The 27,588-nt window shown below is 40.8% G+C and overlaps 1 protein-coding gene across 6 annotated transcripts in view; it reads left to right on the top strand.

Moving 5' to 3' along the window:
- Window positions 1-27,588, top strand: part of SLF1 (SMC5-SMC6 complex localization factor 1) — a 130,855-nt gene that overhangs the window by 91,081 nt on the left and 12,186 nt on the right. For all 6 annotated transcript variants that reach the window (XM_056538098.1, XM_056538130.1, XM_056538139.1 and 3 more), the window contains 6 exons: window positions 1,936-2,079; window positions 4,273-4,435; window positions 6,185-6,332; window positions 6,937-7,082; window positions 11,439-11,611; window positions 21,821-21,912. In XM_056538098.1, the coding sequence (XP_056394073.1) occupies window positions 1,936-2,079; window positions 4,273-4,435; window positions 6,185-6,332; window positions 6,937-7,082; window positions 11,439-11,611; window positions 21,821-21,912 (866 nt within the window). The remainder of the gene's footprint in view (window positions 1-1,935; window positions 2,080-4,272; window positions 4,436-6,184; window positions 6,333-6,936; window positions 7,083-11,438; window positions 11,612-21,820; window positions 21,913-27,588) is intronic.

The raw sequence follows: 27,588 nt of genomic DNA, 5'->3' as shown, positions 1-27,588 counted from the left end.
ATGCTCTCTGATGACCTCACGAGCACAGTTCTCTCTGCTGACGTTATTATAATAATAACGCTTTATTTATTGTTGTCCTTAGTGGGATTTGAACCCAGCGCTGCAAGGCAGCAGTGCTAACCACTGAGTCACCATGCTGCCCTTAGCATACATCTGCTATGCATGGTTGCTAAAATGGACAGAGATGTCAGCAGAGAGCACTGTGCACATGATGTCATCAGTGTTCCAAAAAGAAAGGAATTTCCTCTGTAGCATTCAGCAGCTAATAAGTACTGGAAGGATTAAGATTTTTTAATAGAAGTAATTTACAAATATGTTTAGCTTTCTGCCACCAGTTGATTTAAAAGAAAAAAGGTTTTCACCGGAGTACCCCTTTAAAGGAGTACTCTGGTTTACCAAACATTTTCCCCTATACAAAAGATAGGGGATATGTGTCTATTCACGAGGGGTCCGCTCTCTGCTTGAAAACAGCCGGACATACACAAACACAGATACATTTTAGTAAACCGGAGTACTACATTAACCTGGGGGGCTTTAATGCTGTAGAATATTTTTATTTATTTTTTCCCATTGTCGCCTTCCAAATGCCGTCACTTTTTTATTTTTCTGTCGACAAAGTCATATGAGGGCTTGTTGTTGTAACAGGACAAGTTGTACTTTTAATGGCACTTATTTTGGGGTTCATATATATCAGTTATCAGTTAATTTTTATCAACACTTTTTTTGCTGGTCAAATGAAAAAAATTAGATTTTATTCATTTTTTTGTATTTTAAATTTAGGCCGTTCACCATATGGTAAAAAATTTTAAACATAAAAGCTTTGTTCTATGGGTCAGTACAATTACAGTGGTCCTAAATTTATATAGTTTTTATTTTAAACTACGGTACATTGCCATATTAGAAACATGTAAAAAAAAAAAATATATATATATATATATATATATATATATATAATCAGTGTTGTCCCATTACAAGCTCCATAACTTTATTTTTGGGGCAAATGTTTTACGTGAAAACTTGATGTTTTCATTGGTACTATTTTGGACTGTGTATCACTTTTTGATCAAAATACCGTAATTATTGTGTGTAAAATTTTTTTTTTTTTTTTACAGTGTTCAATTTGCTGAATAATATAGGATAAATATTAAAATAATTTTATTGGTCAGGTTGTAATTTTTATTTTATGTTCTATGTATTATTTTTTTATTTTTTTTTTGTATGGTGGGTGGGGATCCTTTTTTTTTTTAATTATACTTTATTAGGCTTCTTTCACACAGCCGTTATGACCTGGCAGTGTGACGACCGTCAGGGGAGCCCGGGGGAATAGCGAGAGAGAAATTACTGCTGTCTTTTTCTCCCACTACAAAATAACGGCGCCCGAAGGACCCCATTATTGTAAATGGGATCCATCGGGACCCATTGTTGCCCATTGTGCTTCGTCCCGATAACGGACGTTAATGGCTGAGAAAAAAAAAAATTTTTTTTTTTTTTTACTTTTCTAGTCCCACTAGGGGACTGACAGCAATCACTAGACACAGACCAGACACAGTTTTCATCATTACACCGGCCATGCTGCACATCACGACTGATATTATCCAAATACTTTGCCTTACTAACCCATTGATAGTGGCAATACAATTGATACACAAGCCTAGATATATCAATCTGCCTGAAATGAGAACTGTTTGGTTTTTCCAAGAGCAACCAATCGCAGTTCATCGTTCATTGAAACCAAAACTCTTTACGATATGAAAGCTGATCTGTGATTTGTTGCTAAGGTCAGGACAGTTTTGGTTTAGGCAGATTGACCAATTTAATTGATTATGTTTTGTATAGGTGACAAAAAGCTACACAATACCTCAAGCATGATTTGGTGGTCCACCAGTAACTGTACACTGTGTAGTACATAATTGAAGTTTCCCTTCCTCTTTGTAGGTGTTTTCTGGAGGACAGGTTCTGCTTATGCCATGACACATCTGATATGGAAATTGATCATCACAAAAGTAGGAGAATTGTTGCAACAATACTAAAATTACTATCAATTGTGATACAAGAAGAAGCAAAAGCACTGAGTAAAAAGTATGTTTATAATCCTGCATTGTAAATAAGATCATTACACTGTTTTTGTTTTAATGATGTTTTTTGGTTTAACGTTATTGTAATAAATCACGAACATGTTTTGTTTAGTTTGTAAATTGTACACTTTTCCTGTATATTTTTTGTCCTTCATTTAAAGGGGTACTCCGGTGGAAAACTTTTATTTTTTATTTTTTAAATCAACTGGTGCCAGAAAGCTAAACAGATTTGTAAATTACTTCTAGAGCAGCATATGGATTAGGAGACAGTGTTCTAATGGTTTATGACACTTGTATTGTGCACAGGTCGGCTCCTCCACCTTCTGCCATATTTATCAGAGCAGCATATGTTTGCTACGAGGATTTTTTCCTGCTATGGACAGTTCCTGACATGGACAGAGGTGTCAGCAGAGAGCACTGTGGTCGTGAAAGAAAAAAAATCGCAAAAGAAAATAATGTCCTTTACAGTATACAGCCGCTAATAAGTACTGGAAAGATTAAGAATTTTTAATAGAAGTAATTTACAAATCTGCTTAACTTTCTGGCACCAGTTGATAAAAAAAAAAAAAAAAAAAAAAGGTTTTCCACTGAAGTACCCCTTTAAAGGAAAACTGAAAGTGGCATCATCTGCAATAACCTGCTGGTACAGGCTAGTAGTGTAGGTAAAATTGATTGCAATGTCCGTTTTATGCTTTAAGGACAGATATATTAATATTTACTAAGGAGTGTTTTTCACAGACCAGTCGCCAGGCATACCAGTGCTCCAAGGGGCTGGGAATGCCCTGCGTGCACCAAAGGAACTCCTTTACATATTAGGATTTTTGTTCCGCTTATCTTGGAAACGGCACCACGTAAGAAAAACGGTAGACTCTTGTAATCAGTGTCATCTACACTATTAGCCTATACCTGCTGACCTCTTTATCATTGCCCCCCTACTTGTATCTGCCTACTTCTTTTGACTGACAGCTACGAGATAAAGGGGAGCACTGGACGTGGGCTCATGCTGTGCTGAGGAACACCACCTGAGAACTTGTGCCTCATTTACAAAGCTAGGAGAGGGAGGGAGGAAATGGAAGAAAATAGATAAGGGTACAATGGAGACCTAGATCTCCTTACCAGGAAGCACATTTTACTGTCAGGCAAGAGAAACCTGTAAGAAATGGCTGTTTCACTTGAGACTTTCAGCAGTTTTGCAGTGGATTAGACCCTTTGCTATGATGCTGTGATGTTTAAGCCAAAAGTTGTGGCAGATCCACAAAATACTAGGCAGGCTACAAATGAGAATATCCACCACTTATATTTTACAGCTATGTACAGATGACCCTTGCAAGGTTTTGCATTTCCGAAAAAAGGAAAGCAGTGCTCCAGAGCAAACAAATATTTGGCCACATATATTGTGAATAGTGGCTAAGGTTAAGATCATGTCACATTTGGTTGGTATGCCACTGACATATATCCAGTCTGTTGAAGTGGTATTCCCAGATCGAAATGTTATCTCCTCTTCACGGGATAGCAAACTGATTGATGGGAGTCCAACCACTGGGACCCCACCAATAAGGGGATTGAGGGAAAATTGTCCCCCGAATGAATTGATCACTATGCAAGGCAAGCGCCTTATTCATTTTCAATAGACCTCCTGTACATTGCTAAACCTAAAAGAAATACAACAGGAGATGCTTTTTTTATTTTGAGATATACCTATAGCACTTTGCATAATATGAAAAATAAGATGACTTAAAGGGGATATCCAGGAAAAAAAACTTATTTTTATAAATCAACTGGCTCCAGAAAGTTAAACAGATTAGTAAATCACTTCTATTAAAAAAAATCTTAATCCTTTCAGTATTTATGATCTGCTGAAGTTAAGTTGTTCTTTTCTGTCTAAGTGCTCTCTGATGACACTTGTCTTGGGAACCACCCAGTTTAGAAGCAAATCCCCATAGCAAACCTCTTCTACTCTGTGCAGTTCCCAAGACAAGCAGAGGTGTCAGCAGAGAGCACTGTTGAAAGACAGAAAAAAACAACTCCACTTCAGCAGCTGATAATTATTGAAAGGATTAAGATTTTTTAATAGAAGTAATTTACTTATCTGTTTAACTTTCTGGAGCCAGTTGATATAAAAAAAAACTTAAAAAAATTCTTGGAATACCCCTTTAATACAGTTCACAGCTTTCACTCTTACTTTTTATTATTTTAGGCTATGTCAACAGGTGGATTTTTCTCGCAAAACTCTGTTTCCATCCTTTATTGTTGGGATATTTTGGCCTGAAACCAGAACAATGGTCTTCTTAACCAAGAATATTAATGCGTTGACAGATCTTGTAGTAATGTGTCATAAGAAGATGCATCATGTAGATTATGTAAGTATTACCATAGTTTGATAATCTTTGAATTGTCATACACCATAAAGTTCCTAGTTAGTAGCATATAGTGTTAACTCTCTTGGCTTTTGTGGTCATTGTTGAGCATAGGGGTCCAAGGTTTTGCTTCAAAATAATAATAGGCAGCAGAGGTAATATCCACTTTGCAGCCAGATCATTGCCAGATTGTCAGAACAATGGCCAAATTTATAGGCCATGTGGGACTGTCAGAGGTTATCATTCCAGCAGTCTCTATAATGATCCTGTCAATTTCAATTGAGTTATTAATCGTATTGGCATCAGCATTGTTTTTAGCAAGACATGCGGTGATATCTTGCCAGATGCCTAATGTCAGCTGCTCCACTATTTTACATTTTGATCTCCTATGTAAGGGTTGAAAGATCAAATGTCACAGGGATAAATAATGTGAACATGGATGAGACAGTCACAGTAAATAGCAATAGGAATAGAGTCAAGGCATATGAGACAAGCTGAAAGCATGATGTAATGTATGCAAACTTTAGCTCAAGTTCCAGGGCCAGGACCTTTATAAATCAAGAGCTTCTAGTAAAATTTACGTTTCTATGTGTTAAATCAAGAGCTTCTAGTAAAATTTACGTTTCTATGTGTTACATGTTATTGTCTCGAATCATTGACAAGTAATGTTAGACATCAGCATAATAAAATCATTAAAGGGGTTTTCTTGGCTATATAATTGGTGGCCTATTCACAGGATAACCCATCAATTGCTGATCTTCACACTGCTTCTGGCCCAGTTCACAGTTTAGTGCATGGCGCCGATCAGTAATTAATGGCCCGGAAAGCCCCTCTAACAAATTAACAATTCTCCTGGAGGCCGTGCTCCTGTACATTCAATACATACAGTACACTGTATGCATCACCTTTAGGTTAACAATTGCTGAACCAGCTATAAAGCGCATTGCCCAGCAAATGTGAGTCGAAATGCACACAGCATTGCAGCTTCCCTCCAGGCAGCCTGACATACTTTGTGGACCATTTGCACTTCGCCCAGCCCAGTGAATGCAACCTTTTTGGCTGATTAGTGTACAGGAGCAGGGACTCCTGTCTTTAACAGGAGTCCCTGCTGCTGTAGTGGTTTTATCCAAAGCAACCCCCCCCCCCACCCCCCCCAAAAAAAAAAAAAAAAAAAAAAAAAAAAACAGATCTGATTTTGTTTAATTTAATTTGTTCTGAATCTATTCAGTCATCGTTATTTATCAGTAAATTTACACTATAAGCCATTGTGTGTGCAGGCAGTCTTTGGGTGATTTTACACATGCTGTTTTGATGCAGTTTTTAAAGTCAAAGCAAGAAAATGTGTATGTGTGTATACATATATATATATATATATATATATATATATATATATATATATACATATAAAAAAAATTCTACCTCTCCATTTTTTATCTACTCCTAATTTTGGCTTTAAAAATGACAATTACTTGAATTAGCCGCATTAAAATGGCACATGTAGTGTACACTCCAATCTCCCCTTGATTAGTATACAGTGGCCAGAGTGTAAAAGATTGTGTCACTTTCCAAATACCGTACTTCCGGATCTGACTGTAGGCAGTCTGGAATAGATGGCAGTGGGGTATAGTAGGTTTATAAAGCTGTCTAATTTCAGCCTAGGTGGCACAAGTACATTTTGCTAGTTGTCATTCCACTTGAATGTGTATGTTCATGTAGTTGTGAATTCACCTGTATGTTTTATATTTGTAAAAGGCATTATCCCAAGAGATGATGGCACACGTAAATGGGCTGCTCACCGGCGTTGTGGAATATTGGATCCTACTTGGTTTTTATCTGAACAAAAACTTGCTGCATCAAGTGGCAAGTGACTATGTATTCTACATCTGTGTTTCATGCGAAGGTATTTAGAACATAGACATTAATGTAGAAATAGAATAGCATCTTGTCATTTCTGTCCCTAAAATAAGCTTTTGCTCATACACTTGTGCCTCACTGAGCCTCATTTGTCAAAATTGCCTAACAAGCTAGCCCTGTGACTCATAGCGGCCAATCAAAATGTTTTTATTCTTGATTGGTTGCCATGGGCAACAATACATAATTATAATTTTTTTTATTAATACATTAGGGCAACAGTGTAGACAAAGTGGTGAGATTACAGGCCCTGTTTTTACTAACTTATTCAATTATTTGTGGATAAAAACCCTTCTAATTATTTACTGAACGTGAGTAAAAATTCTTCCATAGGATGCATTGTGTGTTTGGATTTTGCCTAGTTAAAGGTACTTAATCAGCAAATTAGAGCATGATAACCTGATAGGCTAATAGGGCATGTTACACAAATCATTCAGCTACCTTTAATATTCATGTCCTGTAAAATGTTATCAAGTTGTTACAGGAGCTGAAAGATCTGTGGTATTTATAAAACTTCAGTTTACAAGAAAGCAGCGCAAACGAAATTCATAGTAAAGGTTTTTATTTTAATTTTTTGCTATTTTTTGTTACAGAGTTTACAGTAGAAGAGAAAAAACAGTTTGTTTCTTCCATTGCTTCTCCATGGCTTCAGATGTTGCTTGCAGATGTGATTTTTAAGAACCTTTACTCAGAAAGCAGCATCAAAATGTCAACTGAACCTTTATCTTTGCAGAAACTGGTACGTGTTAATCACCTTTCTCCATTTAGTGGTTACTCTCCATTTCCCTTCACACTATGTATTTCTTTGAGATGCCCAAGCATTTCAGAGTAATCCATAGTTTAAAATTTTCACTGGGTAACTAGTTCTCGGAGTGGTTCCCGGTGCTGCTCCCTCCCTAATTGACTTGTACGACGCTTCTCTCCCTAGCATTGTATAGAAAGAAATGCATCACTGAAGCTGGCTGTCCTGAAGACTAGTTACCCTGCCCCTGGGGCATTTTTAAACTATAATTAATTACTTTAAAAGTGTCTCAAAGTAATACATAGTGTGCAGGAATCATGATGTCTGTACCGGTTTTATGCTCCCTGCGGTTTTCATTAAGGCTGATAATTTTTGCTTATGCTACTAGGTATTTACTGTAGAAAGCAGTCAGCCTTCAATGAAATTGGCAGAAATAATGTACTGTAAAAAGTGTGGCAGGTGTTGCTATGTATCACCTAGATTTTTTTTTTTTTTTTACTGATTGGAGCCAGATACTGAAACATGCTCTTTTTTTCTTATTGGTTTCTATTTTCTGATTGCAGCTGTTTTAATTAAAATGTTAGTACATTATTACGGTCAGCCATCTTGTCTGAGCTGCATTTTCAGATACACTTTACAGCAAGTCCAATGTTCATAGGCACAATAAACTGGAGGGAACCCTATACTCTGAAGGGGATATATGTATACAATAAACTACCTGAAGGCCAGGCTGCATACCTCACCAAGGTGGAATCCAAGTCTGTGTAGCCAATCAGGTATGGAATGGAGGCAGCAGCCCTAAAAAGTAGTTGTCTGTTCACACAACATTTAAAGGAGTACTCCAGGACTGGAAAACGTATCCCCTATCCTAAGTATAGGGGATAAGTTTCAGATCGTGGGGGGTCCGACCACCGGGACCTCCCACGATCTCGCATACGGGGCCCTGACAGTCCATGGGAAGGGGGCGTGTTGACCACCACACGAAGCGGCAGCTGACACGCCCCCTAGTTAGAACTCTATGGGAGAACTGGAACCGCTTTGTGCGGTGGTCGACACGCGCTATATGGCCGGAGAGCCGGGGCCCCGTAAGGGAGATCGCGGGGGTCCTTAGGATAGGGGATAAGTTTTCCTATACTGGACTACTCCTTTAATGTTTCAACTTACAAAAGTTCTCGCATTCTTTTGAAACAATGCATCTGGTGTGAATAAATAACCAATTTTTTGACCTGCTGCCTTCATTTTGTACTGTGATTGACTTCTAAAGGGACAGTTTTCTAGGCATGCTCTGTAATAGATGTGGGCTGTGATTGGCCTGACCTTCTATATCTGTATGCCAGTGCCACCTTTCATTTTAAGCCTGTCTGTGATGATAAGGAGGGCACTGCTGGAAAAAAAGACTACATAGTACAGGTAGAATGGTTTATTATTAGATTTATAATGTAGAAAATTAGAAAAAATAAAATTTGTTAAAATAAAAACTGATTTTCTACTGACACATTTCTTTATAACAGGTATTTTATAGTATAGGACATGTAAGGACATGGCTGTATAGGGCTTTTGATGCTGAATCTGTACATGCCCCTCATTTATTAATCAACCTCTCCAGCATCAAGATATCAGAGTTTAAAAAGATAGGCAATACGGTTTTCTTGTTTGTATTGTCTTTTTACTTAAAAAAATAAAAATAAAAAAAAGAGTACATGTAATTCACTATGGGGTATCCAAATGTTTGCATAAGACTATAAATAGAAATTAATATGCCGGCATTATTCCTAAAGCTTTAGCGGCATAGTTGATTCTGTATCAGTGAATGTAGGCCAAGAACAATAATTATCTATGAAAATGATAGGATCATTATGAGGAATTCTTATATTATTGACACTACAGAAAGAGGAGTGGAGATGGCCTCTGTGACACCGGTGCTCAGACCAGAGGTCTTGTCTGGACATTAATCCTGTTGCCTAACATTTGAGTCAATTCGGGGGATCGGGTCCACTGTGGCCAGCCAAACTGTCTCCAACCCCCTAATCACCTCTAAATGCTGAGATCCATTTACCATAGCGGAGCATGGCGAGCAGGCATTTATTATCACTCAAGCTGTCCTGGCATCTTCACAGTTCACTTCACATAGTTAACCTTTAGTGCTGGGAGAAAGTGATTCATTTTTAAATGCTGGATATTTTCAGATCATTGAAACATTTATAACACATACATATCTTATCATCATGTTATCAACTTTGTAGATGTAAAAATATATCAAAAGTGGCTCCTTTATCATTCTTTACTCCACGTCCCCCTCCTTTACACTGATCATGTTTGTATATTTATTGGGGCTCTGACGAGGGCTCTAGTATTACATTTTAAAGGGGTTTTCTGTCTTTATGTAAATAAAAAATTATTCCTTGTATAGTGAAACAGAGTATCAAGACCTTGGTCAGCGAATGAGAAGATTCTTGTTGACATCCATCTATAAACTCTTACAAATCTAATTCTACCTACAATGGAATATTTTCCACAATTTTACGTAGCCAACAAACTTTTACTCTGAGCTAAATACATCAGCAGTACAAATCCTGTCTATTAAAATTTGCAGTACTTTTAATTTTACAATGAATCCTTTTAACAATACTTTACAATTAGTAGTATGTACTTTATATGGTAAGGGGAAAATAGGCTATTTACATTCAAAGCTTAAATATGTATTATTGTCATAAAGTGAAGGTATTTTGTTATAACATTACTGCTAAATGGAACTATTGTATACCCAAGATGCTTAAAGGGGTATTCCGGCTTTAGACCCGGGCCCCCCGCGATCTCCCTGTAGCACCCGCATTATGTGCGGAGCTGCGTCTCCAGGCTCGGAAACTGGAAGTTTTCGGGACTGGAGACATGACTTAACGCCACACCCTCCTCGTGAAGTTATGCCACGCCCCCTCCCATAGACACGAATGGAGGGGGTGTGATATGACGTTTTTCAACAGGTTTCCGAGCCTGGAGACGCAGCTCCGCACATAATGGATAGGGGATAAAATTTCAAAAGCCGGAATACCCCTTTAAAGTCTCCTAAACTCTGGATCCACACAAAGTATTTTGGTCAGTTTTTTGGCCAAAATCAGAATTTTAACCAACACAGAAAAAATACAATGGAAAGATTTGCTAATGTGTTTTTTGTGTTTCGTACAAGCTTTCAGTTTGGCTAAAAATACTGACCAACATGAGGACCCAATACTTACCAAACTAATTCTTAAAAGGTTTGTCCAACTTATTTAAAAATGTGTTTACTGCAGAAGACTGTGTTGAAATAAATAGAAGCTATACTCCCCAGTTTAATCCTCACCCCATCCATCGTCTCTGTTCCTCTCTACCCCACCATCTTTGCTGATTTTGCTGTAGCTGTATACCCACACCACTGCTGCAGTCAGTCACTGGCCTTGATGTATGACGCGAGACCGAGTATACAGGCACGTCATCACTGCACCCAAGTAAGCAGATTGAAAGGGCAGCTCAGAGTAGTTGAACTGGACATGGTGAGGATTAAACAGGTGAGTATAGCTGCTTTATTATTCAAACAGAACCCTGATTCTAATTTTTAAATAAATTGGGCAACCCCTGTAACGTTTTATCAGCATACGGAAATATAACTGGAGTAACAGGTCGGTCCGCCATTGTTCCTCTTTGTTTTGAATGGGATTATTGAAAGAAGGCTCAGAAAGCCCCATTTGACCTGAATATTGCCTGTGTATCCCATGTCTGAATCCATGAATCATGAAATTCTTTGTTTTCGGCAATGCCGCAAATCTGATCTGTTATTCGCCTTCCTTAAAGAGTCTGAAAAAAAATGAATGTTTAAAAAAAGTGAACGAGGATAGTAAAAAGTAAAATCATGGAAACAATGGATACAGAAAGATACATACATACTGACTAGCTACTGAGTGGCTATAGCTGCTGCAGTGATCGAAAAATAAATCTCCAAATGGGTCACTGGTCTTTTTCCCAAAATAAAAGGTGACAGGCAAATGCTTTAGGGCCCCTGCTTTGTGGCATGAATTAGTTCCTTTAATACCCCTGGGGTTGTCCAGGCTCGTGTTCCATTTTACCATGAAACTATTATAGATCTTTTTTTATTTTCTGTGTGAAATTCACAGCGCTCCCTGATGTCTGTTAAAGTGATGTTTGAGGTTTTGTGTAATGGTAGGTGCAGTTATAAATGATTCATATCAGTCACAGCCCGGTATACATTGAACTCCCTTTGATGTGTCTTAGGTTCTGTATACTAATTGAATGCATTGTGCTATCCATACATTTTGCTTTTGTTCTAGTCCATTTGTCTTCATATAATATTTCTGCCATCAGATCTCTACATACATGCCAGCGTTATGGAAGGAGGTAGCATGTGGCAATGAAAAAGTCCAGAAACTCGGAAGAAAAAGAAAAATAGGGCAGCGGCCTTGCCTGGAGTCTCAAAGGGCTTTACTGATGCTAAATGGTGAAAATCAAAACCAAGGCGATATGCTGCTTGATCTGCCGTAAGTAATACCTATAACATCACCATTTTTCTGCTTTGGGGGACAGCTTCTGACCTGACACATATCTTGAACTTTGTCTGACCTTTGTTGCTGTCTGGAAATGAATCTGACTGTCAGAAAGCCTTTTTGTGTTTAACCTACAACACGTCTCAGTAGTCTCTGATGAATTGCTCCGGAGTCAGCAAATCTAGTGAGGGCATGCTGGAACGTTCACTTACAGAAGTGTACTCTGCAGATGACATTGTTTCCTAGGAATATGTCACTTTGTGGACTAATTGCAAGAAACATGATCGTAATGTGTGTGTGTGTGTATAAGTATATATTGTTATAGTATCGTGTATTATTATGTATAGTTAACTATACAGAGTGTCAAACATTATCTTCTGCTTTAAAGGAGTTCAGCTAACAATAAAAGTTATCTGAACCGCATGCCGAAGCTGAAAATACCTAAACAAGGCAGTCCCAGGGATGCCATAGCGTTCCTTCATCTCCAGAAAGGATAAGATCCTCATGGAGCAAGTGGGTCACAAATTTAACTCCATGAGCGCCCCAAAAACTGGCCTCCTGTAACCCATGCAGGTGGGGTAAATGTAAATTCCCCCACAAGGGTGCTCTAGGAGATACCAGAGGCTGCGGAAATGTACCCGACACCACGGACCAAACTTTAGCCACAGTTAACAGAGGGGTAGGGAGTGAAAAGTTAGAGTGATACCTGTAGAGTGTATTGGTCAGAGCTTCATATGATCCCATAAGTGCACCAGCTAGGGCTGTCGCCGAGTTCGACAAATCGAGGTCGATCCACCACGCTGCATAGACCAACTGTGAATCAAGAAAATAGTTATATACATCAGGGGCAGCTAAGCCACCCCGCCGCTTGGGGCCCTGGAGAAGACCCCCGACCGAGACTGGGAGGCTTTCCCTGCCAATAGAAGGATCCCAGAGCACCACAGAGTGCAGCAATACCTCTTGGGGGGAATGACAGGGGACAGGTGAAATAGATACAGAAATTTTAAAGCTATTGATCCTGCCAGCCAGAGAAAGAGGGAGTGTAGATTATGCGAGCAGTCGCTCCACAATAGAGCGTAGAAATGGTTCCAGGTTAAGAGGCATATAATCTACCAGGGACGGAGTAACCTCCACTCCCAAGTATTAAACACCATTCTTGATATGCTTTGTGTGTAGTGCCAATGGTAAATATTATACTGCAATTAAAAAAGGACTCTCGTGTTCTCTGTATAGCTGTAATATGTGCCCTAGAATAATTTTGTTGAAAGTTGTCCTCTACCTTTGTATTAAGTCACTGGTAAAAAAGTTGCACAGCCCAGTCAGGAGCTGGTCTAAAAGCTTGCGTCCTGCTTTGTGGGGCATTTATCATTCCATGCGAGGGGCACACAGAAAGAGAAATGCCCTATGTGCTGTATAGAATCGTACATAGTGCACAGCTGTATGCAGCACAGGAGCGTCGCTCCCGTCACTAATGAGGGATATTTTTTTGCATGGTGATATGTAGCTTTTCTTGGTACCTTTTTTGTTTTAATAGGACTTTTTGATCACTTTTTATAATTTTTTTCTAGTATATGGAGTGACCAAAATCAGCACTTCTTGACTTTGGTATTTTATTAAGTTTACACCATTCATCGTGTGGTTTTATTAACATTATATTTTAACTCCCTCCTTTTCCAAGTAGATAAGTACGTCCTTGCAGCGGTTATGATCCCGTGTCCTATCTATTTTCTTCTCTTCAGGTTGGCAGCAGGAGATCAGTTGCTGATCAACTGCTGAGACTGAGATTACGCCGTCTTGGCAGTTTTAACCCCTGAGATGCCGTGGTCAGTACTAACCACTGCATCTGTAGAATTCACAATAAAGGGGGTGTGGCTTGGCACCGACAGTGATGGCCGCACATTGAGACGGCTCCCGTGGCCGCAAACTAGCCTGCACACCCCGGTGACCCTGCTTTAAATAGATGGAGAAGACCTCCCGTCGTTACAAGAAGCCCACCTCCACTGCCCAGATGGCAAACATCTCGCCTGGAGACATCCGCCATTACTTTGGGATGCCTCCGGCCTCTGCACCAGACTGCCCGCCTGGCATTACATGCTCTGCTCATGGCTTGCGCTCCAGATCTAGAGGGCTCACCTCTCCCCAGGATGCAGACCCTCCTGTGCTCCAGTCACCAGCTCTGGACCTCCTGGTGCTGCCTGGTTGACGACTGCTGCCAAATCCAGCTGCCTTGGCTGGGCTCCACGGGGCTCTCCAGCCTCCTGTGTCCAGCGCTGCAGCACAGACCCTGCAGCTTCAGGGCCCAGGCGCCGCTCCTGCTGCGGTACCTGCAGCATCTTTAGAGTCGCCGGCCGTGGCGGTGAGTGACTTCCCCAGCCTGCCAGCTGGGAGTCCCTGTCCTCAGGGTGCAGCTCAGCTGCTCTTGCTTGAGGGGGCTCCCATTCCCCTCCTCCTATCTGAACGCAGGGCCGCCATCTTGGGCCTCCTTGGTGAGGGGACCACCTCCATCTCCCTCCTGCCCAAGGGTGCCACAAGCTAACAAGTTACCCACTTTGCAGGGCACAGCACCTGGGTCTCCAGCACCTCTTTTTCTCTCACCCCTGGAACCCAGTTCAGCCTGCAGTGTGCCCCCTGTCTCTCCTAAGCCACAGAGGGCCCGGTCCACCAACAAGATGGCCGCCAGTTTACCACCCCCCCCTCCCGGGACTCTGTCTTCATCTTGGGACCCCAGAACCTGACCTCACCTGTTCCGGCCTTCCTGCGCCCTCACCTTCTCTGCCGGATTTGAGCTTGCTCCTTTCCCAAATTCCAACCAAAGAGGACTTAAAGTCACTCATTGCGGAAGGGTCTGGCTGAGGGTCTTGAGGATGCTCACGATACCACTAGGGCATACATTGCCCAACTTCATGCTACAATTAAATCTCAAACAGGCTTTCTCTGTGATCTACATGCCCATGTTGAGGATTTGGACAATAGTGGAAGACGTAACAATATAAGGGTGAGGGGGCTGCCGGAGGCTACCCGCGAGTAAGATCTCCACGTCACTCTAGAAGCCATCTTTAACCTTCTTCTGGGAGAGCCTCCCTCTCACAAGATCAAACTGGATAGAGTTCATAGGACCCTCCGCCTTAAGTCTAACACAGGCACTCCTAGAGATGTTATCTGCTGTCTGCACAATTTCGAGATCAAGGAGGCCAATATGGCCAAGGCTCGCTCTCTTAAAAACTTTGACTTTGATGGGACTCCCATTCAACTATTTCAAGATATGTCCTGGCTGATGCTTAGGAAGCGAAGGATGCTCCAGTCCCTCCTTGCTGGTCTGTGCTCTCACCAGGTGCCCTATAGGTGGAACTTTATGTTTGCTCTTCATGCCCGCAGGGACGGACGCTCTGCTGTTCTACGCTCCTTCTCTGATATTTCAGCCTTCTGCTCCACCTTGGAATTGCCGATGCCTCAAGTGGTGGATTGGGATCTAACCTCCCCTCCTCCTCCTCTACCTCCTGTGTGGCAGCCTGTCCGGTCCCGACGGTCTGGGACTAAGATGAGGTCTCCTCCACGGGACTCTGGGGGGCCCCCAGCGGGCTTCCCCTTGAGATGGCATCTGCGGCCTAGTGACTTCTCCATACTGCTCCTGGGCGGGACTTTGTTTGATTTCTGGTCTTCTTGCAAAGGCGTATAGAGTTCCAGTTTAACGCTGAGTTGTCATATTTTTGCATTTTTCTACTGCTATTGTATTTTTGAATTTTTTGGTCACCTATGGTATACTTTAATTAAGTTTATTGTCTTGCTTATGCTCTTTTGCTATGGCCTCGGAGTGGCGTGCTTGTCTCTTTGGGTGTCACTCTTGATTGGTGTTCTCCCATATCCCCTCTAGAGACTATAGCAATGGACTGCCCATGCCTTAGTTTCTTGTCCACCCTGGTGGTCTTGGCCTCCGCATTGGCTGATTGGTCAATGGTTCCCTTTATTGCTTTGTACTGTTTTTGTTTTGTCTTGTGTGATCTCGTCTGTTTGATGTTGGTCTGTTAGTCCTTTTGTTGCCCTGTTTTCTTCCCTTCCTTGTCTGTCTTCTCTCCTAGGTTCAGATTTCCCCACTTGTCTCTTCCAGGGTCCGGGTTTCACAGGCTCTTTCGGTTGGTATCCTCTGGTCCATCCAACAGTTCCTGTAAGTATGTTCCGTCATTGGCTCCGCCTCCCTCTACACATCCATCCTGGTCAAGTGTGTTTCCCTGAACGTTAAGGGCCTCAACTCCCCATCTAAGAGGCGTTTATTGCAACGGGAGTTGGTCTCGCTCCCAGCTGATGTTGTTTTCCATCAGGAGACACACTTTGACTGTACTGGATCTTTCCAATTCCTGCACCATCTCTATCCTCAAGCTTACTCTGCTGTTTCTAATAGGAAAGTGGCTGGGGTTGCTATTCTCATCTCTCGCTCCTGCCCGCTTCAAGTCTCTTCTACCTTTCTCGACCCACAGGGGCGCTTCGTGGTATTGGAGGGTGTCCTGGGTGGGGTCCTGCTGCTGCTTTGTAATATCTATGCCCCCAACACCTCGCAAATACAGTTCTTGCATAGAGTCCTTGCTAAGCTCCATAAGTACCCCTCCTCTGCATGGTTACACGGGAGCGATTTTAATCTTATTTTCTCTCCTTCCCTGGACCGTCACTCGGTCACTGCAGCCCCTCATACTCCTGCCCAATTCCACTTGGCTTCTATTTTTTGTCGATTGACACTGGCTTCCTTGTTATACAATTTGTGGAGGATCAACCACCCGACGGAGCTCTCTTTTAACACGTAGATTACTTCTTTGGTAACCTTCCCATGGTGCGCCTGCTTTCTGACGCTTCTCTTGAGCCCATCTCCTGGCCTGATTACTGTCCTGTCCGCCTTTCTTTGTCTTCCTCCCCTTCTTCTCTCCGGAGCTGTCTCTAGCATCTTAATGATTCCCTTCTTAAATCACTGCCTTCCCAGGAGTTGATCCAGAAGGGCCTGACTGACTACTTTATTACTAATTAGGGTTCGGTCTCTTCACAGGCTGTTCTCTGGGAAGCTCACAAGTCGGTTGTATGAAGGGCATTGTATTGCTCTGGGTGCACGACTTAAGCGAGGCGCCCTGGCTCACTCCCGGGAATGCCGAACACAGATTGCACACCTTGAGACTCTCTTACTGTCCTCTCCTTCTTTAACGTTCCTGAGGCGATTGGTGGTTGTTCGTGCTCAGTTGGGTGACCTGGCTCTCCATAGAGTTGAGCAACAGTTGCTGTATGCCAGACAACGTTTTTATGAAAAGGGTAATAAAGCCCATACTATGTTAGCCAGGCGCCTACGTGACCGCGTAGTTGCCCAATCTCCCTCGGCCCTCAAGGATGCCTCAGGTGTTCATTACTATCACCCTGCTGATATTTCTTGCTTTTTTGTTGACTACTACTCTGGTCTCTACTCCCTTCCTTCCCAGCTTCCGCCTGACCCGGGGGAGCGTGCTGCTGCTCTTGATTCTTATCTATCCCGATGCGGCTTGCCTACTCTGTCGGGAGTTGATTGTGAGGTTCTTAATGCTCCTATAACAGAGGAAGAACTCTTGGAAGTTCTCAAATCCCTTCCTGCCAGTCGCTCCCCAGGCCTGGATGGATTCAAGTATTTATACTATAAGATCTACTCTTCTGCACTTATTCCCAAGCTTGTTCCTCTTTTTAATTCTTTTATGGAGGGGGAGGGGATTCTGCAGTCTTTCTTGCACTCTTTAATTACCTTAATACCTAAACCTGGTAAGGATCCTCACGATTGCTCTTGTTGCCCTCCTTAACTCTGATTTGAAGCTTTTCTCAAAGGTTTTGGCGGTCCGTCTTTGGTCATTTCTCCTCTCTCTGATCCATAAGGATCAGGTCGGGCTTATCCATTGCCGCCAAGGCGGTGACAACACCAGGAGGGTATTGGATCTTGTTGACTTAATCAATTGGAGGTCCGAACAGGCCTTAATTCTGAGTTTAAATGCCGAGAATGCCTTTGATAGGCTGGGGTGGCCATTTCTCTTTGCTACCCTCCAGAAATTTGGAATAACGAGTAACTTTCTTACATCTCTGCGGGGTCCCTATTCTTCTCCTATTGCCTCTCTCAAACACCCTCACGCTTCTACTCCTACCTTTCCACTGCCTAATGGTACTCGTCAGGGCTGTCTGCTTTCCCCCCTGGTCTTCACTTTATGCATTGAACCTTTGGCAGCAATGATTAGGGGGGGACCCGGACATCACTGGCATTTCCCTACATGATAGGGAATTCAAGATTTGCTTATTTGCTGACGATTTACTTCTTACTCTCTCCCGCCCCTTGCTTTCCCAACATAATGTCAACAAAGCTCTTCATGCCTATGGTGTGGTTACTGGCTATAAAGTTTATCTTTTGAAAATGGAAGTGCTCCCTCTGAACTTACTCCTGTCCCTGTCTACCCTCCTCCGCTCTAATTACTCTTTTAAATTGTCTTCTTCCGTTATTAAGTATTTAGGAGTCCACATCACTTCTCGCTATTCCTCTCTCTATTCCACTAATTACCTCCCACTTTTTAGGAAACTTAGATCTCTCTTGAAGAAATGGTGGTGGCAATATATCTCCTTTTTTGGCCGAATTGCGGTGGTAAAAAAGGACTACCCGTGTACCCGACTACTTGGGTGCCATTATCGTCCCTTCGCTCTTTTCAATCAGCTGTTTTTCATTTTATTTGGGACGGGAAAGTACACAGTCTCCCGATGTCTGTCATGATGGGTGGCAGGACTATGGGGGGCCTAACAGTTCCTGATGTGACTAAATATTACTGGGCTGCCCACCTGCGCCATCTTGCGGCTTGGTTTATGTACCAGGCATATAGCTGCTGGATGGAGCTGGAAAAGCTATGGCTAGCCTCTATTCACCCTCATTTTCTCTTATGGTATCCTCCAGCATTGGCTTATTCTCTCTCCCCTGTCCTGGGCCCCATGTGTTTCTCTAGATATGTGATGAGGTATTGCTCCAGGAAGTTTTAAACTGTTTTCTTCTTTCTCCCCTTTGTGGTCATTCCTCTATCATCCTGATTTTCCCTCCAGTAGGTCCTCTGTCATGGTGCGGGAGTGGGTTTCTCGGGGCCTCTTCTGCTGGGCTGATAAAGTTGACCTTATCTCTCGTTCCCTTCTGCCTTTTGAGCAACTGGCCTCTCGTTGGGATCTCCCTTGAGCGTTTCCACTATCTACACTTAAGGCACTTTATGTCCTCCACGAATGGCTCTACAACGGTCTCTCAGCCTACTGGCTTTGAACGGTTATGCCATGGGGGACCTCATGCGAGGGGCCTTCTCTCCAATAGTTACTCATTACTCATACAACCCCAGGTGGCGATCACCCATCACAGCGTTATATGGCCCGTTGGGAGGAGGTCTTAAACACTGTTATTACATTGCCTCAGTGGCGGGTAATTTGGGAGAGGGCTTCTAAGGCCTCTATTTGCACCTATTTGAAACCCAGTATAAGCTGATTATGGGCTGGTATCACAACCCAAAACTCCTGAATAGACTCAACCCTACTATCCCTCCTCAGTGCTGGGGGTGGGGTTGGGAATGGTATTTCATATTTTCTGTTCCTGTCCTCTCCTAGGCGATTACTGGAAAATGGTACAGCGCTTAATGTCTGAGGCCCTGGGCGTTTTAATGCACGTTGTCCTGGCTGCTAAGACCCTTATCGCCAAGTGTTGGAAGAGAACTTTCCCTCCCTCAGTAACTGATCTTCTAACCCGTCTTGGTGAGATTCATTCCCTGGAATTTCTTATAGCTTCTTTAAATAACTCTCTCCCCTCTTTCCTCTCCATTTGGGAACCGTGGGACCTCCCTTTCTTTCCCTCTCTTCTTCCTTTCTTTTCTTTCCCTTCTTCTCTTCCTCGTTGGTCTTGTCTTGTGCCCCACCCCCCTCTCGTTCCTCCTGCCCCTCTTCCCCCCTCTTTTTTTTTTCTTTTTGTTGTTGTTTGTGGCCCAGAGGGCTTGGCTGACTTTTGATGCAGACCTGCAGATTTTCGCTTCTCTAAACTGCCCTCACAGTCAGCATTATGGTTTCTAGTTTTGCAGGTATCTTAAAACTTAGGGGCTCTAGTTTCGGCTTGATTGCCCTCATTGGCCTATATGGGCCCTCTCATATGTTTTTCCTTTTCAAGACCACATTATTGCTACAGGGTCTTGGCCCTTCGTGATGCTAGTTTTTTCTTGTGTTGTTATGGGATGTATCTATGTAAAATCTCTTAATAAAAAAAATCACAGTTAAAAAAAAAAAAAAGAATTTACAATAAAGCCCTATATTATCATTACATTTTTTTTTACATAATAACGAATTGTACTATAAAAACAACAAAAAAGTGCTAGAAGCTGAAGTAGCCTGGAGAAACAGAGCAACAAGCGGACGGCATGGGGGCCAGTGAGGGCCCTCCAACAGTCATGTCAGCAGATCAGGACCCTCACAATCATGTCACCGAGGTAGCTGGCACATTTATTTTTAGATTTTAGTTAAAGGGGGTTAATGCTGAGAATCGGCGTGCTCACTGATATATGGCCATTTGCGGTTACCTTCTGGTACTTACTGGGTATAAAGTATGTTCAGCTTGTGAGCTCATTTCATACACCCATACCGCGAACAGGGCGTACATGTACGCCCTGTGTCATTAAGGTGTTAATGATGCTTACACAGGCTGTAGAGAGCCCCCCTCTCCTGAACTCAAACACAGCCTGCCTCCAACAGTCCTGATGGATTCCTGTCTCCTGAATTCACTGCTTTCTGATGTACATGTAATGAGGAGCCTGAAGCTTAATTTTATAGCGTAATTCAACATTTAGTGGTTCTGCCCCTTCTGGTCCCTCACCCTTTTGCCCTACTCCTTTTACTGCTTCGTCCTCCCATAGCTACACCCAGTTAAAATGCCATCCCCACCTAGATTATTGAGGGTTCCTACACCCCTGCCTGACCTTAATCCCATAGAAAATATACAGCAGAACTGTAAAAGCGTGTGCGAGCAAGGAGGCCTAAAAACCTGATTTGGTTAGATAAGTTCTGTTTGGAGGAATGGGCCACAAATTCAGCAACCAATGGTGTAAAGCTTTTGGAAGGCCCCAAAATGTTTGACCCAAGTCAGACCATTTAAAGACAAGGATGCCAAATAATAACCACTTGTGTATATACTATATACTTCACTTCCGAGCCACTGGAAATGTGATGAAAGAAATAAAGGCTGAAATAAATTATTGTCTCCAGTATTATGATATTTCACATAGTTAAAATATTTATTGATCCTAACTGACCTATCAGAGGGAATTGATACTAGGAATAAATGTCAGGCCCTGTGGAAAGCTTAGTTTTAGTGAATGCGGATAAGGTGTATTTTATGGTTGAGTGGCTGTAGATGTAGCTATATGGCGGTAGATGGATATATGGCGGAATATATGGTCTCAGCTGCCCTCTGCAGATGTCTTTCACATGTTTGCATTCTTTTCTAATTAAGATCTTCAGGCAAGACGTGTAATAGAATAAATCATGGCTTATCCATCAGACAGGAGGCAGGCTGGAAGGTGGCGTCATAGCTTACAGGTGTGGAACTATTCAGATGTAAGACTTGTACTCAGGAAAAGGAGTATTCTTCCCAGGATATATAACCTGTCTCCGAACCCTTCATGACCCCAAACTAATATCCATGCCTGCAGGTGTGTGTTTGTGTGAGAACAATCCTACAGAAATTTTACACAGCTTTCAGTAGTGAATTGAATGCAGGGTCCCAGGTTATGTGTCAAACTTGTTAATTTATTGTTTAACCCCCTCCGGTCTACATACTTTTTACCCATGACATTACAATATATTTTATATGTTTTCCTTAGGCTAGGTTCACATATTGAGAAGTATAACAATTGTTGCAAAGGAGAACGATAGTAGTTAACAACCAGATTCCAGTTCTCACTTTTCAAAGGCGGGTTATATCAAAAATAAAAACATGGTCGACTGCTTTGGGCAATTGTTGCAGTTTTCTTTTGCATAGGTTTTATATATTTTTACATTGTTAACAAGCACAGAAGCTTTGTAGTAGACCTCTGTGTACAACCACTTAGCTTGTTCTTTTTTATTTGCATTGATGTATCTATAAAAATGCTTTTATATGCTTGCTTTATTTGAATATGTTTAATACGACATGGTTATTATTATACTTCAATTGAACAGAGTTGTTGCAAAGTTAAGACGGAAATCACTTGGGAGTTGTACCAAAGATTCTCAAGTTAGTAGACAATCATCCAGCGTACAAGACAGAAAAGGTATGATATAATGTTCTAAATAGTAATTTATTTTTACTATGTTGTGAATACACTGTATTTGCTTTTGATAAAAAAATTTTATGAAACGAGTTGTCTGGATTAGACAGTTTTGTATATACCTTAAATGGAATACTGGGCTGTGAGATCCTCAATCTTGTGATTTGTTCCATATAACTAGAGCAAAGAGCAAAATAAGATTAATGCTTTTTGGATACTGTGATTCTGCTGACAATATCATTTGTTTCGTAAACTTTGGGTGGGAAGCTGGGAGAAGCTACTACTGTTATGTATTATTACATGGTGGTCTTTTGCAGTTGTTTTAAACTTCATAAGTTATAAAAACTGTACCTTATTTTAACATAATTTTTTTGTGTTTTTTTAAATATAATAGTTACTATTAAATAAAATCCTTTATATGTGTCTAAAACCTGAAGAATGTTAAAACGTAGGTGTTTCCTAGGCTGGGGCTACACAACCTTTCTGGCCGTGACAGGTGTCGTGCGACCAAAAGTCACTGTCACACTGTGTGGATCGTGCTGTTTTGCACTCAAGGTAATGCTGGTTTCACAGGGTCCTATTACAGGTGCATTTTTTTAATCCATATTATGACTGCAAGCCCCAACCAGATCACGGGTCTGATGAGCCAGACTGTCCATAGGTCTGATGAGCCAGATAAGCCGGACTGTCAGTTAAGCCCCACCGTCAGGCCTTAAAGAAATACTCCAGTGCAGAAAGGGGATAAGTGTCTGATTGTGAGGGGTATGACCTATGGGATCCCTGCAATCTCCTGCACAGCACCCTGGCAGTCCGTCGGAAGGGGGCGCGTCGACCCCTACACGAAGAAGCGGCCGACACTCCCCCTTCATATATCTCTATGGGAGAGACGGAGATACAGCGTTCGGGTATCTCTGTCACTCCCATAGAGATACATGGAGGGGGCGTGTCAGCCACCTCTTCCTGTGGAGAACGACACGCTCCCCTCGTGGGGACTGCCAGGGTGCCATGCAGGAGATCGTGGAGGGTCCTTGGATAGGGGATAACTATTCCTGCACTGGCGTACTCCAGTAACACACCCATGGAAACCAGCATTGGTAAATGTGATTGTACTACATTCCACAAGTACTCACAACTGTGTGGCTATTGGGTCATGATTGCAGCCACTTGTGGGTTGCAGTGCAACCCAATTAACATACCTCAGGTGCAACACAACGCGATTCACACAATGCAACGTGGCAATTTTTTTTTCTGTTTTATGACTATTGCGGACAAATGTGTGTGGCTTTGTGACTAATGCAGCATTTATTAGGTGTGAATATAAATACTGTTAAAAAAATATACAGTAATTAAAACTTGTTGACCATCCTGTTAGCTGAGGACACATGATCTTGTTATTAAATCTATGCTTCCACATTGCAACACCACATTGCGATCATGCATAAACTTCTGTCCAGTATACATTTGTTGGGAACACATACTAAAAACCATTGTCATAGAATATTTATTACATACCATGGACAGACCTTCTAATAACCCGACCTTCTAACAGACCTGATAATGAATTTCAGTTTCTGGCTAAATGTGGCCTACACTTGGCTGTATATTTTCAGCCTGATGAGGGCACGTGTAACTCAAAATGATGCTGAAAATAAATCAGGGCCTAATATATGAATGAATCAGACCTAGTATTCAGAGCATTTCCTGTAGACAGTCATTTTTTGAAAGGGGACCAAAAACCCCTTTAATTTTTCTGTATTGTTTGCTGAGATAATTCCTTACTTCCACAGTTTTTTCCCATTATCTCTAAATCCATTTATGATGCATGCTCTGTTTCTTTTATTACATATTTCATCTTTAAATCAAAGTAAATGGTACAATCATAGTTTTACATATATATGTATTTTGGTAGGTCAATTGATTTTTGCCTTTCTTAAAATCATTCAAATGCAAAACAATCCCATTGAATGCGTGTAGATTCCCCCCAGAAAAGCAGTTTGATAACTTCCTATTAATTTGAAACTTATGGGCACCTTTGCACTGATGTGCTTTACTGAATATAACTGGAAACCATTTTCGATATGATCTTCATTCAAAAAATGTTGATGATTCACTTAGAGAAAGATTAGTTAATCAGAAAGACATTCTGCTCTCTGTGTTAACGAGAACAGTAAGGAGAGCAAGTTACAGACTAGCCCAAAGAGTGGACAGTGGGGAAAGAAACTTTGGAGGATAGCTCACACAGGCTGAAGAAAGAAAGGAGACACAATAGAGCTTACGTTTGAAGCTGTAAAAGCAAAAGTTTTTATAAAAAATATTTTCATCACCATTAGCACTCTTCATAAATTATTACTCAGGTACTACTAGTATTGAGATTAACAATTAGTCCTATTTTTTTTAATTCTGTTATTGAAGCCATAACTTCTTCCTGTGGTAGGCTGTTCCAAAATTAGACTACTCTTTAAGGTAACCTATCACTATTGTTGCCTATAAGACTGTGTTACAGCAAGTGCTGTGAAGAGATATGTTAGATGGGCCCCTGTTCTGCTTTCCCTGCACACCTACACATATTTCCCTATTTACAGAAATGGCCACTATTTAGCCTACAGTACTAATTTCTGATTTACTAATATATTCCATTTTTTTTTTTTGTTAGGAAGGGGGGTGGGGTGGAATACACCTGTCAACACTATTTTATAGCTTATGTTTAAAAATCATCTTCATAAAAAGTTAAGTAACTGTGCGAATACATTGCATTACTTGTCGTGTACTGATCTTTTACTATACTCCAGAGCCATATTTACAGTTCTGCTTGTTGTCACTGGAAACATTCAACAAGCTCAGTTTCTTGAGCTTGTTGAAACTCAAGTTTCTCATCCTTAACCCCCAGTTTCTCATCCTTAACCCCTTCTATTGTCATATAGTACGGTCAGCAGTGACCTGTTCTGTCAGAGATTCAGTCTGTTGACTTTGTTTCCAGCCCTTATGGCTGCTCTTCTGAATGATATTTCCAGCTGATTTATGATCCTAGCAACATTCAATGTTACTCTGGACATGAATAAACTTAACAGAGAGATAAGGGCTGGAAACTGTTTTGACATGTAGGGCTATTGGTTGTGTCTTATTCCTTCAGAGACGCAAAAAAGCTGTAGTAGAGAAACTAAGCAAAATGCTAAGAAAAACCTTTGGAGAATGGCTATGTGCACACACAGTATTCTAGGACATTCTTAGGACGTAAAACATCCCAAAACATCGGATTTATATCAGAAAAAAACTAAAAACCTGCCTTTTTATAACAATTAAATTACATTGAATTTAATGGTAAAACATCTGTCAGTTTACAATAAATAAAATTTTATTTCTGTGATTATCATAGATAGCAGACCAAAAAATGGCATATTTGCAAACTGCATAATAGCATTTCCTGTAGCTAAATAAATACATAAGAAAATATACTATAAACAGTTTAAAAAACATCTAAAAAAAAGTCTAACAAAATTTCAATGTAAAAAAAAACCTCCCCAAAAAAAAATTAACATAAAAAAATAAATAAAAATAAATTAAGACTAATTTTGCATATAAATAAAGATTTGTCATTGATGTTTCAAAATAGGTGCACATATTCTTATGAGGGTATAATTCAGGATCAGCAGTTTTTATGTACTACTGTATGTAAAATGATTTATATCAGTGGACATTCACTTTAAAGAGGACCTATGGTCGATCCCCAAAAATGTAGCTTTGGTAGCCCTGGTCACACACCTTTTACAGTTTCTTGATACATCCTTCCGTTCCTGACATATTAGAGTTTATGTTTTGTCTGATAATTCAGAGGTCAGATGGGAGTGAACTTAATTTTAGTAATGGGAGTGACTATCTGGTGTTGTGTGGGATTTTATAGTCAGGGCGTGTGAATGTTGTACATTGAGGGGAGTGTATGCAGAATACATTCCTCTGACAGTATAATCCCACTCATTACTTGATAGTCACTCCTATTGTTAAAATTAAGTTCACGCCCATCTGACTTATTCCCTGAATTGCCAGACAAATGATAAACCCTCATATCTCAAAAACAGGAAAGCGTATCAGGTAACTATACAAAGATGTGTGATCAGGACACCCTAAGCTATTTAGTGATAATGTGATCTGATTTTTTAGGTTGCAACAGTTCTTCCTTAAAGGGGTTATCCAGGAAAAAACTTTTTTCTATCTATCAACTGGCTCCAGAAAGGTAAACAGATTTGTAAATTACTTCTATTAAAAAAATCTTAATCCTTTCAGTATTTATGAGCTGCTGAAGTTGAGTTGTTCTTTTCTGTCTAAGTGCTCTCTGATGACACCTGTCTCAGGAACTGTCCAGAGTAGAAGCAAACCCCCATAGCAAACTTCTTCTACTCTGGGCAGTTCCCGAGACAAGCAGTGGTGTCAGCAGAGAGCACTGTTGCCAGACAGAAAAGAACAACTCAACTTCAGCAGCTGATAATTATTGGAAGTAATAAGATTTTTTTAATAGAAGTAATTTAAAAATCTGTTTAATTTTCTGGAGCCAGTTGATATATATAAAAAAAAAAAAAAAAGTTTTTTCCTGGAATACCCCTTTAAGGCCACAAAAAGCAAGTAACATACTTCCAACTAGTGCCAATGTTCAGGTACTTCTTGAAATATGTTATAGGTTGTTATATTCGTGTTGTTTTCCCACTGCAACTTTGATTCTGCATCTGTTCTGCTAACATTGTAGCCATCATCTGATTTGGTAGTCTAATGCTGCCTGTCTATTTGTGTCAGGCCTAGACATTTTGTGAACAAAGGCCGTGTCTTGTTAGACTGCAGAGATTTCACATATGGACTGTTTTACTCCAGGCACTGAGCCCAGATTGCTTCACCATTGGCTTAATTTACAACTCTATTTAAGTCCCAGTATTTAAGCTAAAAGGTACTGCCTTGTCCAAAACATACGTAAGACAGTAAAATCGGGAGCTTTCACAGTACCAGTTGAATGTTGTGTTTTTATTTAAAATATTGTGTAATTGTACAATTAATGACATGGACTTATGAACAATATGATGGTTTTCAAACCATTTATTCTGAAATAGAAAAATATTTATGAAAGAAGCGTAGGGTGTTGTAGCTGGACTTTAAAAGTTGATACATAGTCAAGTTTATGTGTATACAATAGGAAAGTGTCTTTGTACCCCTAAAGGCCAAAAGTTACAAAATGAAAAGAGAGATACACTGCTCCTCTATTTTAAGTAACTGTTTGTTACAAATTTATTACATTAATAGGTAGAAAAAGAAAGATTCTGGCACTTTATGATCTGAATTTTTTCCCTTTATTTTAGCATAAAATAAAATGCATATACATCTGATGCAACACGTATGCAGTCAGACCTGTTTCGGCAATAGTCATGGACATACCAAGAATATAAAACTCTTAATTTAAAAAGCTCTCTAAGGTCACATTATTGTACAAGTTTACTATATAAAAAACGTGCATAATCCATGTTAGTAAACACACAGTCTCATGACATTGTTGCCAAAACTCCTCTAAGTGCCACACAGCTTGGACAGTCAGAACTCACAACGTCATGATCATGTGACCCTTGGAAGGCTTTTTAAATGAAGAGTTGGATATTTCTATATCTTTGTATGTCTAGGAGTATGGTTATTACCGAAACCTGTCTG

The sequence above is a fragment of the Hyla sarda genome, chromosome 1 (genome assembly GCF_029499605.1).
Source record: "Hyla sarda isolate aHylSar1 chromosome 1, aHylSar1.hap1, whole genome shotgun sequence".
Classification (NCBI taxonomy): Eukaryota; Metazoa; Chordata; class Amphibia; order Anura; family Hylidae; genus Hyla; species Hyla sarda.
The sequence above is the reverse complement of the archived record's forward strand: the minus strand, read 5'-3'. Positions and strand labels throughout refer to the sequence as shown.